Genomic DNA, 13,433 nt, shown 5'->3' on the forward strand with positions numbered 1-13,433 from the left:
CGTCCTTAAAAAGTGGAGAGGCAGGATGTGACATTATATCCCAACATCCAACAGTAAAGAAGGAAGTGCTGAAGTAGCACTGCCTTAGGTAAGGTTTAGGTCAGCTCTGAAGATAAATAAGTCGCTGCTTATACCTTTAACACTATAAACGATGAAGTCCAACTATTCACACGTTAATAACATTACCCTAGTCTCCTTCCATTCAAGCATTTTTTGGTAAATAGTATCTGATGTGAAATGTATAAAAGAAACAGGTAAGCAATCATTATTCATGGGGTTAGAGAGGACACAGTGCTTGTGTGGTTTTTTTACCAGATCTTTAATCTAATGATTTTATAGAATACCAAGTTCTCTAGGGAATAATTGTGAATTACAGAGGAAATGTTTTATTCCATGTTTTACATAATTAAATGGGATCTTTAACACTTACTGAAGATACACTTAAAAACTAAAGTACAAATGATCACTCAAGGTTTTTGGATTTAACAGGAAATTGTTAATTCACTTGAATCACATACATAAGTAATGAATATATAGTGTTTGTTTTAACTTATAAAATGCTTTCTCTTTGCAACACTAACTAACATGAACGGTAAGGATGCTTAGCCAGAGGTGGGACACTGAAACCTATATTGAAATGTTCACTGTCACAATAACAATAACAAGGGGAAACACTAAAAGTAAAAAAATATTAACGTAAAATTGAGTAATATTAATGGTACAAGTGAGGACGCCAGCTACTCCATTCAAAAAAAGGCATTTAGACTCATTTGTCTCCCCTCCGGATGATTGATGTCATTTTTGGTTTTGTTTCAGGTTTCCTCTAAATAATCAAATTGTTTTCATTACTCCTTTTTTTACAATTCTGAAAATGTTGGTAGTGTGGAATACATCTGTATAGAGATTGTAACATGTGGATTTTTTAGCATGTTACACACAAGTTTTATAGATCACAAACATATCATAATCATGCTATATCCATGCCAAAATAATGCTCTGACGGTGTGCACTGCTTGATATTCCTGACAAACAGGAATAACAGAATGAGATATTGCACCACAGATCATGTGGTTATTAAAAGGCACGAAACCATTTCCTGCTTTAGCTGAGCAGTTACATGTTAGATACATTGAGCAGGATTGAATTGCTAAAGAGAAATCTCAATAACACGTATAGGAAATGCCCCATATACTATACTACGGAAATGTAAAATTAAACACAGAGATATATTGGTCTACATCTGTTACCCAAAATACAATGTATCGCAGTTTTTTGGGTAATTTTTGATGTATGGTTATTTAAATTATTATTTCTGTTACTTTTATTTATGAGTATGGTTGAGTCCATAAAGCTACATTGTATTTTGAGAGCTTTTTAAAGTTTATAACAAACTGGCTTTTAAATCACAGAGGGAATATACACAATGCTACATTACATTAGAAAAGCAATAGCATCTGGCAAATATGTGTTGCCTCCTCATTACAATTTTAACTATTTAATTATCAATGTTTCTTAGATGTTGGTTTAATTCTTGTTAATAATATCCTTATTGTCAGATTGGTATTAAAATAATGAGCCAGGCAAAAAAAGAGCAATGCATCAATGGTGAGTAATAATTATGCAGGTCCTGCAACTCGATCCACCAAATTTGGGTTTTTAATACATATACATTGCTTATTGTAATCTGTAAATGTCATTATATGGTTACATTTAGTGCACTGAACTATAAAATGTAGGATTTTGTAAAACATATGTCTGTGATGAAACATCTGCCATGCCTGTTTTGATCGGTTGTCTTTCTTTGAGGCAGTGTACAGATGGAAAATATATGGATCTGCATCTGTAATCATAAAGTGCATTGTGCTGGGAGAACGAACACTTCTGCTGTTTAGGATGTTGTTTGGTTACACTGTGGACTCATTAGCCACTTGTGTTTCCAGGCTTGGATTTCTAGAGCCGGAGAACCTCAGTATCAGTTTCCTGAAGGGCTTGCACAGTAGCACGTATATTAAAGGATCCATGCACACATTGGTGGTTGCCATCCATAACGTGCTTTCTTTAGCTAGAAACAGGTTTTTTTGCAGGTGACAGTCCTTTATAACACCAGTCTGACTAAACGTATAGGGAATCCGTGAGAAATGAAAAGGTGCAAAACACAAGAAGAATACCACAACCACTACAAAAACCCTTGCCTTAATCTTTTTTGTTCTAGAAGAGTTTGTGCTTCTTGATTTTTGGTATGATTCATAAACCTTCTTGGTGATAATCGTGTAAAATATGATCATAGATATAAAAACAGACCAGAAGATAAACTGGCAAATATAATTAACAGTTTCGTGCCACTTGAGACCCAATGGGCTCTTTAGATTGGCACATTTTTTAACACTTTCTGATGTTGCATTTTTATTGGAGAGGATCATGTTTGGTAGAGAGATTCCAAAAATAAGTATCCATACCCCTAGAGAAATCCACTTGGCAATATATGTTTTATCCATTCTGTTCTTTTCTAGAGGTCGGACGATCTTTAGAAATCGATCAAGTCCTATGAGGCCAAGAAATATTATACTAATGTACATGGTTTCATAAAAAAGCACTGCTGAAAAACGGCAAACAAAATATTTCAATTTCCATGGAGCCAGGCCAGAATCTGTGAGAATCTTGAATGGTAACATTAATACCATTAGGAGGTCAGCAACCAAAGTGTTTTTAAGGAAAATAACAAAAACCGTGCTACTGGGGACATAGAAGAAAATCCAAAGAGATAAGGTATTCAAAATTAATCCGAGGATGAATACGATGGTGTACAAAACTGGAAACACAAAATGTGTAGTCCTATTGTCACGGCTGCAATATCTTGGAATTAGACTGGATCCATTAGAATTGTTAAACGTTTCTGTGTTCATGGCTGAAACAACATAGAAAAGAATATATTACATTATTATGTACTGCATAACTCATTTCCTCCATTTCCTAACTTGATTAATATTTGAAGAGATGGTGGGGAGATATGTTGGGTGACATCACACTGTTCTACCGGAAAAGCGCCTACATTTTATACCATAGATGGAACATGAAGAATATTTTGATAATTTGCTTTGCCACATACTCAAACTATATGGTTAATGTTGGTTGAGTACAATAAGGCATTGTTTATGTTGTGGGTTTCATTTCCTCATTCCCTATTAAAAAGAGTCAACAAACGCTATGCAAATAATCATCTATCTATCCACTACATTTCATTAGACAACAGTTATGTGATTGTTACTCTGATTACTTAAGCCTTTTATATCATTTTAGCAATATGTGCATATTTAAGGACATCATACAAAAAAGATTAGACGATTAAGCAATTTGTTGCCAGATATTCAGTTTGCTTAAGTTGAAATTAACCTGTTACTAGTTTTTTATTTGGGATTTATTTGTGATTTTATATAAAAAAAAAACTCAATGCCCTTACTGTATATCTAGTTGATGTCAGTCTAGTGCACTAACCAGAATATAGGCATCCCTTAATAAGTCTTGATAAGCTTCCCAATTATCCTGTATACATAACCAATAGTTTTCTGATAGATTGGTTTGTTAAAAAAAAGTGGGGTAAGTATTTATTCCTGTATTACACATATAGGATAATATACAGATTTAGTATTTATGTAAAATCTATGTTAAGTCCTGGAAAAAACAAAGGTCTTGGTGCTTATAAGTGCGAGAATTATCACAAATCCCTTAAAATGTTGGTCCTATACAATGTGAGCACCTGATTACTGGCATCCCTTTTTTTTAACAAAAATATACTTCCAGTTATTTATGAAGAGAAATTTGTATTTATTGAGAAACGTTGATAATCTGTTATAGAGAAGAAAGTACCCCATTAACTATGTTTTGCAGGGCAAACCAGGTGAGTTCTACAACACCCTTTATAACATATAGTTATTGCGGTGAGGTTTTTATTTTAACTCAACTCTACATATACCCAAGCCTGATGTACAAGCTTATATGTGCCTAATGCACCTATAGATGTGGTCCTTCTATTGAACAATACTGCCAGATGAATGCATTGGTTAATGCTCTATTAGTGCCTCTAACAGAAACACAACTTTAGACTTAGGAAGACCGGACAGTGATTTATATTATGATTACCCAGTATAATATAAATCACTGTCCTTAATCACTTAAGGATGACATATTGACAAGAGAAATACAGTCTTTTATTCATGTAATATCTGTAATTGTATCAATATCATTTTTAGATTGTTCTTGAGAGACCACTGAAGTTTTAATAGATTGAACATCTTAGTAAACATCAAAGTGTATTTCATTACTAATGACATCATTCATGTAACTTAAGTCAAACTTATGATGAGTTATATTACTGGTATCATAAAACCCACCTCTTCTCCACTGCTTGCAAACACTGATGCTATCTCTGTAGAGATATATTCTCTATGCACGTGCGACTTGTAGTTCTGGCTGGAATGGATTGCTTACTTTTTTGTGTAATTTGATTGTGAAGTGTTAAACTTCTCTTTTTTCCTGAAACTTCCCCTTTCTATCAAATTCATATTATATCTAGTAGTGTTTTACTCTTATTGCAATAATACAATTGACACTATGTCACATGGATTGGATGATGTAAAAGTTTACAACAACACTTTGATCTTTGTGTTGCAAGATATTCTGGTAAATGGGATGCAGCTTGATGGACCCAAAGAGGATCCATCACAATATTGGGATTTATGAACGTTTAGTGACTTCAGTATGTTTATGTTAAAAATACTTTGTTAAAAAAAAATAAGGTTGAGATTTATTTTCCAGAATTTTTAAGTGATTTCATTGATTTTTGTACTCCAACTTTTCACTTAGAAAACATGACCCACTGTCTCAATTTATTTTTCATACAATACAAGCCTAATAGAAGATCCTTCTAAAGTAAATTGTGTGCATATTGCATACAATTTGCAATGATTGCGAATTTGTTTTGCATGTAATGTGAAAAACAATTTTCATTTTCACTTAAAAGACTGCTGACAAAACCAAATAAAAACAGGCTGAAGAAATATTTGTAATTATTATGTTTTTGGAATTTGTGTAAGTTCTCTAGCCAGTGCTTATTATTAACACATTACAATAGTAAAAAAATTTTTTTACTATTTTGGGGGGGTTACTACATGCACTCACATATTGTATTTTTCAGGTCAATACCTAATATAAGACAACACGCTCAAGCAAAATCAGCACGTTCCAAAAAAAGATTTTGAAAACCAATGAACTGGATAAAATTAAGAAGATATTACTTATAAGGGTTTTCTTGCCTACGGATGTCAAAAGGCAAAAGCAGGCATTTATGAATTACTGTCACTTGTGTTAATTTCAAGAGATATGTGATTTAATTAAGAAATGTAATTGTGTGGTTAAAAACAGGTTCACTGTAAGGAACTCACCTTAAATTTTAATTTTAGAGAAGTAATCAATAACTTCTGATCTTGTGAATCAGATGCACTTCTTCCTGTTTTGTTGTTGGCGCCAGGCACTGGAAAACGTCTTCCTCTTTAAGATTTGTTGACTCTGCATAGTATACATGATGACTTGTTAGAAAACACCATGTTTTACTAATAATAGCTACAACTTTAAGGTTACATTTAGGCATAAATGCATAAAAAATCTAAAATTGTAAAAAAAAAAACAACGATAGTTTTATTTGTCACAAGATAAGTGAAGCAAGACAATTCCTAGAGCCATGGCCCTGGTGCAAGTTATCTGTGCCATAGAGCATACTATTTCATGTGATCTCATAAGTGTATTATCTTTTTGGTTTGTTCTGGTTTTATGTACCAATTGGAGCTGGACAAAAAAAGGATTCGGTAGAAATTAGCACTTTTCATATGAGAAAACCTTCACTTATAATGTGTAAACTGCCTGCTTATCCACATTCACAGTTCACAGTACTCCATCAGAAGCATGTATTAATGTCGACAGAGAAAAATCTTATTGTATCAACAAACATTACTGGGAAAAATGTGCAGTGAAAGAATAATTTTCCCCTTCGTGACCAGAAAATGTTGTACCATTTTAACATTTCTGTGTTTGTATTTAGCTGTAATTTTCTGTAGTTTTTTTTAATGTATATTTCTAGCTAGAGGGGCACAAGGTGTTTGCGCACCTAGTTAAATTTTATTTTCAAAATTTTTATTATTTTTTTACATTTGTTTGACATTCTTGGAACTGAACTAGAAACATTTTTTCCAAGACAAGTTAACCTATTCATAGATACCTAGTTTAGGGCAAAACATGCATCACATAACACTGTTTCCATCAATGTGTTTCCATTATTTCCCCATAAATTACAAATAAATTAGTAAAAGTAACTAAAACTAAAACAGTTTCTTAAAAGTCCCTACCCACTCGGCAAACGTATGCATGGAAATGCAAGCAGATCGAGACTCCAACTTGCAAAGATGTACATCTACAATTATGGCACCTTTTTGTAGCTTTGATACACCTGTAAAAATTTTACCTGTCTGGGGGGGGGCTATTTTTTTTTCTTGACCTCTTTAAACCGTGTGTGTCAGCAAATTAAAGTAAATATACCAACAGATGGCTAGACAATATGCTAATAACTGTTTGCGCTTCTTTGCCTATATATTGTTAGAAAATTAAGGAGGGGGAGAGAAGTCTGCTAACTGGACTCAACTCATTGAACTGGTGTCGTCAGACATTGCCGACATTCACACTGGTATTAGATCTTGTCATCTTAGACTGCTCTCTAACTTTGACATAAGATTTGTCTATCCTTGTGTCTTGGTGGTTATGGTTACTAAGGGTTCCTAACTAATAAAGCCAAACAGAGGTGAAAATTAGATGGCTTGCTTGACACCTAAAAAGAAAAAGATTTACTCACCTTCGGTTGACAGCAAAAAAGTAACGGCTTTAGCAAGGAACACTGCTGAGAGAGAAAGGACGACTTCTGGGAGTGCCATTAAAACACTATCATGTACAAAACGCTTTAGCTACCGCGGTGACGTTAGCAACTAATAAAGGTTCAACACTTTACTGAGCGCCTAATGTAATGTTGCTGTGTTTCCATATCTTGTTGCTGTCATGATTATGAGCTGTTGAAAACGCACAATAAAAAGCTTACAATATAACATTTAGCGTAAATTGAAAACATGTGTGCTAAATTCTAAATCCAATAGCTTTTATGTTATGCAGTGGAAAAAATATCAATAGCTAATGTGCTACTGTGAGGAAAGTTGATGTTAGCCAGCAGACTAAGGGATACAATTTTCACATATTATTTAGTAGACATGTTTAACTGTGAATGTAATATTGCTATAGAGTGCCCTCTATTGGAATGAAAACAAACCTCTTTGTGAAGAGAGGTTGAACTCAATTTCTAAGCACTAAAATCCAAGCCAGCAAATATATTGTATATTTAATAAACATGAGTACTAAAGTAACAAGCTCACCTGCCACGTCAAAGCACCCCATGGTAGGTGAGCCCTAAATGAAATAAAGTGTTACTTAGTGAGCATAAAAAACTGAACATTTTACATTATGATATGAAATGTAGCCATATTTAGCAAACAAAGCGGCAATTAGCAAACTTACTGACACAGAATATAAAGTCTGAAAGTTGTGCCGTTTACAGTTTGTTAATGGGATTTGTGAGCGCAGTTTTTAATTGTTATAAACAGCATCATCTGCTTGGTGGGTCAGGTATGTGCCATTTGTAATATGAACTGTGGATGCAATCTGGGCAAGTCCTATGGGTGCAATGTGGGTGCTGGGGCACAACTCCTGAGTTAAAATGGGATGTCTAAATGAGGTTGCATATTTCACAGTGGCCACTTGAAATAAGGAAATGAGAAATGTTATTAATTTATAAATGCTTTACAAACTTGTATATTAATATGTGTGCAGTGTGCACAGCACCCACTCCCAAAGCAGACTCCACTGCTATCAAAACTGCTATACGCACTAGCTCCGGATCTTTTGGAGACCTAGCAACCCCCTGGTCAGTCTACATGTTTATGGTGCACAGAAACATAGAATTTGATGGCAGATAAGAACCCTTCGGACCATCTGGTCTGCTCATTTTTCCTGATCTAATGACTCCAACCATAATCATTCCTTGGTCTTGTCTTAGATTCAGGATAGCTATATGCCAATATTGTTATAAGCTGTTATACTGTTATAAGCCTGTGCTACTTCCACTGGGAGGCTGTTCCACTTATCTACCAGCCTCCCTGTAAACATTGGGCATAATTGTGACCTCAGATGCCTTGGCACATAAATGATTACATCTGGTACCCATATCTCACCACCTACCAGTGCAATTAGCACCCATATCTTATCACCAACAAATACACCCACAGCTCTAGAACCAACAGTAACTACAGCATCCATAACTTTGTATAAAAATAGTGCCAATGTATCACCCATGCCATCTGTTTTTATTAACTTTATGAATGTCAGTAGGGGAGGAAGGAAAAGGTAACATTGCATGTGTATGTAAATAAGGTGTTTAATTGTGATTGTTTGTGAAAAGGAAAATCACATGGAGTCATAGAGGTCTACCGAGTAACACATCAGAATCCTGTACCATGTCTACAATCCTCTTGTCGCTATTCTTAATTTCCTCTGCCGTCAATCTCTTTCCAGGCACCAGCACCACCACAATATATCTGTAATATATAACGATCCCAGGCACTTATCACCTTCACCTCCTTCCTCTCCCCACATACCCCCTCTCGAAAAAATGTCTCCCCCTCCCTCAAGTCCACTTTCTCTCACGCTCTTCTTTTCTACTTATCTACCCAAATCCTAGGTCTAATTTATTTCTCCCATCCCTTTCCTCTACCACTCAAAGTTCCAGAAACCTCAATAATCTCATCCATATACCCTGCCACTCCTCTTGTCCTCCTTTTACTTTTGCTCTCTGGAATGCACATTCTGTGTGTAACTAACAGCCATACACAAGATTTTCACCTCTTGTTTTCTGAACTTTCTCACTGAGTCCTGGCTAACCTCTTGTAACACTGCCTCTCCCACTGCTCTCTACTATGGTGGCCTCCACCTTATTCACACTCCCTGACTTGATGACAGAAAGAGTGGTGGTGTAGGCTTCCTACTCTCCCAAACTTGCACTTTTCAAACTATTCTCTTTGTTCTATCTCTCTCTTTCTCTTTATTTGAGTTCCATGCTTTATGATTTAATCCCATCTCTTTAAGCATTGCTGTTTTATACCATCCCCCTGTCGCTGCTAATAACTTTCCTGTATTGCAGGTTTAGCTCATACAGAAACATACAGATTAACAGAAATGCTTAAAACATTTTTGTTAATAAATATCCTAACAAAAAATGCATGTGTAAGTGTAAGGCATTGGAGTGACTGTGTGTGTATATTTATCTGTGTTGATTTATGTGTGTATGCGTGGTTGTATGTGTGTGTATGTATGTGTGTGTACTGTATGAATGTGTATGAATGTATGTGTATTTCTGTGTGCATGTATGTGTGCGAATGTGTGTGTGTGAATGTATGTATTTATGTGTGCGGATCATTATTTCCCTGTATTGCATCAAAATATCACCCATTAATTTCTATATCCAGCATTATTTCCCCTTCATACCCTTCCCCAGCATGACCCGATTCTTATTTTTACCTTATCTTCCTGTCCCCAGCCTCTGAGTCTCTCAGTCTGCCTTCAAGTCTGACTCCAGGCTTGTTGGGTGATCTTGCTCTGAGTCTCTGCCCGTCAGCACCACTCTGAATAAAACATCATATCAGGTGTGACGCACACTGGCAGAAGTGCATTAAATGCAACAACTGCACCCAGATCTCTTTTATGGTTGGTGCTACGGCCATGGACAAAGAAATTCAGGGTGGCCGGCCTTAAGACCGGACCCAGATAAGGCTCCCATTGCTGAGGGCCCAAACTCTCCGGATTCGGGGATATGGACTTCACTGCTTCTGCCCCAGGAGCCCCCATGCGACACCACTGCTGGTAAATGTTAATATAGCACATTTGTTAAACTGTAAGCCCTGTTAGCTTCAGTTGTTTTATCACTTCCAGCTGAGCTGACACAAGGCTTTCCAGACTTTTTAAGTGATCTACCGTTTCCTTTGTTCAGTCTAGAAAACATTTAGTGCTGGTGAAGCAGGGATAGGGATTAGCATTCAGCCGACCCCATAAAGAACACTGACAGATATAACACCTTCAAGGTTAAATAATAGATCTTTTGCCTGCATCTCTAATTGGTGTGTATATATATATATGTATATATATGGTATATATGGTATATATGGTATATATATATATATATATATATATATATATATATATATATATATATATATATATATAGTGTGACATTCATGGTGGTGGAAGGGAGGTATGTTTCTCCTAGATTCCTTTCCTATGTGAAGTAACACCTGAGTCTTCCACCTGCTAGGTGATTAATTTAGGTGAATGAGAGGGCGGATATAAAAGGGAAGCCAGGAGGGCAGGTAGCTCTCTGGCTGAGGACACAGAGACATGTGAGTAAAGGTGGCTGGACATATTAAGTTAAGTTGGCAGAGAGAAGCTCTCCAGCTGGTAGTGAGGGACATCCCTTGTATAGTAAGTGCCGGACAGGCAAGGTATTTCTTTTGTTGCTGTGTTGTTATATTTCTTTTGTCTTTGCAACCTTTCTAATAAACCTGACCCTGTGTCAGATTGCACGAACTTACTGCTGTTTGCCTGGTTTGAATGAAGACAGTCACTTGTCCCTTGACCTTAGCGAGGGGCGATCCCTGACCTATCTCACAATATATATAAATAATGCTATATATATATATATATATATATATATATAGCATTATTTTATCTAATGTAAGTTGAGATATGTGTCAAAATGTGTATCACATTCAAAAAGCCATTTATTATCACACAGTTTTTTGGCTCCTTTTTTTTAAAATCATAATGAGAACATATTTCACCCAAATGGCTCTGATCAAAAGTTTACATAGACTTGAATGTTTGGCCTACAGAGGTTAAAATGGCAATTAAAGGTTAATTTCCCCCATCTGTGGCTTTTTAAATTGCATGTAGTGTCTGTGTATTAAATATTCAATGAGTTTGTTAGATTCTCACATGGATGCACCGAGCAGGCTAAATACTGAGCCATGGGGAGCAGAAAGAACAGTCAAAAGTCCGGTGTAACAAGGCAATGGAACTTTATAATGGAAAAGGATATAAAAACATATCCAAAGCCTTGGAAATATTGTTCAGTCACTTATTAAGAAGTGGAGAATTCGGGGATCTCTTGATACCGAGCCAATGTCAGGTAGACCAAGAAAGATTTCAGCCACGACTGCCATAAGAATTGTTCAGGTTGTTTCAAGAAGCACAATATGACGATACTTGAACAAACATGAGCTGCATGGTCAAGTTACCAGAAATAAGCATTTACTATGCCAATTCCACAAAAACGCCAGGTTACAATATGCCCGACAACACTTCGACATGCCTCACAGCTTCTGACACACACTGTAAGCTGAAGCAATGGTGTTTATTCACCAGTTCATTCAGCAAAAAGTAAATTGTGATGACATAAAACATTTCATCTCACTGTATTAACTGTGTTTTATACAGAAATAGCTACTTGCAGTTGCCCATCTGTAATGTCTAGTTAATGCAGTAATAAGCTTCCAAGACATTATATTGTGTTCCTCCACGTTTGTTTTATTCCAGACAAAAACATGTTCTACGGTTACAGTCAGAAGTAAAACATATTCCCAGTGGGAGGGTAACACAAACTGCTGGGGCTTCCCATAAGCTGTGCCCAGGGATCTGCTTCTCTGCCATGGATCCAAGTAGTGTATTGTGGGGCAAATAAGATGAACGTACCAGGTTTCCACAAACGCAAGGTGGTGATATGACAACCTTACGTGTAATAATTACTCAACCGTTATTGTCAGATCTTATTATTGCCATTTTTAAAGGTCTACTGGTGGATGATGTTTGTGAGCCCATAAAACTACAGGGGGCACATATCCCTCAGTATTCTCAGGATGTTTCTGTAACAACTGACTAAATGAGCACTTCGTGTGAGCTAGACCTTCTTTACTCCATGTCTCTGTCTCTTTTTTGTAATTTTTCACGCCCAATGAATTTTGTAAAGTTTTGCATTAATTGTTGGCAACATATTAATACGTTATAATACTAATAATGCTTAATGTGGTATTTCAATCATTTAGGGAGTGGTTGTAGCACTCCAAAAGTATTTCCAGATGATTTATTTGGAATTGCCAAACCTAACAATTTGAAACAAGAAAAACACTCAAATGCTTTTCCTCATTTTCAGAAAATCTTGTCTGTAATTCATTTTACTTAAATTGGAACCTAGGGAATTTTAGATTACATTTTCTTCGAGAAAGTGCAGATTAGATCATTATTGTTACTATTATTTTTATTACTACCACTACTACTATTGGGACTGCATCTGTAGGGCAACAAAATATGTTAATAGAGTGGAATGTGACAGTCTTTTGTCCACCACCTAAACACAGGGATTTCTTGGCATACAGTATATTCCATTGGTTCCTGGAATAAAGGCATGCTTGTTCTCTTCCCCGATGGACATGGAACAAAGGAGTCAGTTGTTGACATCTGTTCTGTACGCTCTGTCTAGTATTGTAAGCTTGCGAGCAGAGCTCTCTCCACCTAATGTATCAGTTTGACATTGATGTGTACCCCACCTGCAAGTTGTGTTGAGGGGTCCATGTACATATTATTATACATTTTTATTATTATTAGATTGTGTGTCAGCAGATTCTAAAGCCTTATTACAATGGAAGGAGACTACAAACATAAAAAGAGGAATACAAAAGTAATGGTTTTCCTAATGTTACATTTTGTTGCTTGATACTTTTGTCAAACGTGTAACTGTTTATAAAAAAGTTAATTGAAAAAAGGTTTAATGGTTAATATGCCTGAATGTAAACTTTATTTTAATGCTAACATACCATGGATAAAGTATGTAGAACAGTCATAATGAACATTAAAACAATCTATGCATTTAATAGCAAATATTCATTTTTATCAGTAGGATGTGTTCTCTGTGACATCAATAACATAGCTCCTTATGCAACCTTATCATAGTCAGATACCTGTGGTTGCAATTCAAAGTCTTACCTGGGAACGTACCAAGAGTGGCTCCATGGAGTTCTCCTTCTTCTGGGATACTCATGCACATAAGACTAACCCCAGAAAGTGGACAGGGAGTAGGTAGAATGTGGGTTGAATGACCCCTCCAGCAGAAAAAAGAAACTATCCCTGGGAATAGGTACCCTATACAGAAACCTTAATATTTTAAGTATGAAATGTGAACTTATCACTATGGCATAGAAGTGTCAAGACAAATTCCATTGGTTGCACACAAATAACAACTATCT

General features: G+C 35.9%; 2 protein-coding genes across 2 annotated transcripts in view; both read right to left on the reverse strand.

The window, feature by feature from the left end:
• Positions 1 to 1,904: 1,904 nt before the first annotated feature.
• LOC149300302 (P2Y purinoceptor 13-like) lies at positions 1,905 to 2,903 on the reverse strand. The gene has a single exon (XM_089485289.1). The coding sequence runs from the start codon at positions 2,901 to 2,903 to the stop codon at positions 1,905 to 1,907; it is 999 nt and encodes a 332-aa protein (XP_089341415.1).
• Positions 2,904 to 9,238: 6,335 nt separating this feature from the next.
• Positions 9,239 to 13,433, reverse strand: part of LOC149300303 (P2Y purinoceptor 12-like) — a 42,575-nt gene continuing 38,380 nt past the window's right edge. The window contains exon 4 of the mRNA XM_089485291.1: positions 9,239 to 9,289. Within this exon, the coding sequence (XP_089341417.1) occupies positions 9,239 to 9,289 (51 nt within the window). The remainder of the gene's footprint in view (positions 9,290 to 13,433) is intronic.

Source organism: Sceloporus occidentalis, unplaced genomic scaffold, assembly GCF_023333645.1.
Source record: "Sceloporus occidentalis isolate IW3139 unplaced genomic scaffold, rSceOcc1.0.p SCAF_25, whole genome shotgun sequence".
NCBI classification, from domain to species: domain Eukaryota; kingdom Metazoa; phylum Chordata; class Lepidosauria; order Squamata; family Phrynosomatidae; genus Sceloporus; species Sceloporus occidentalis.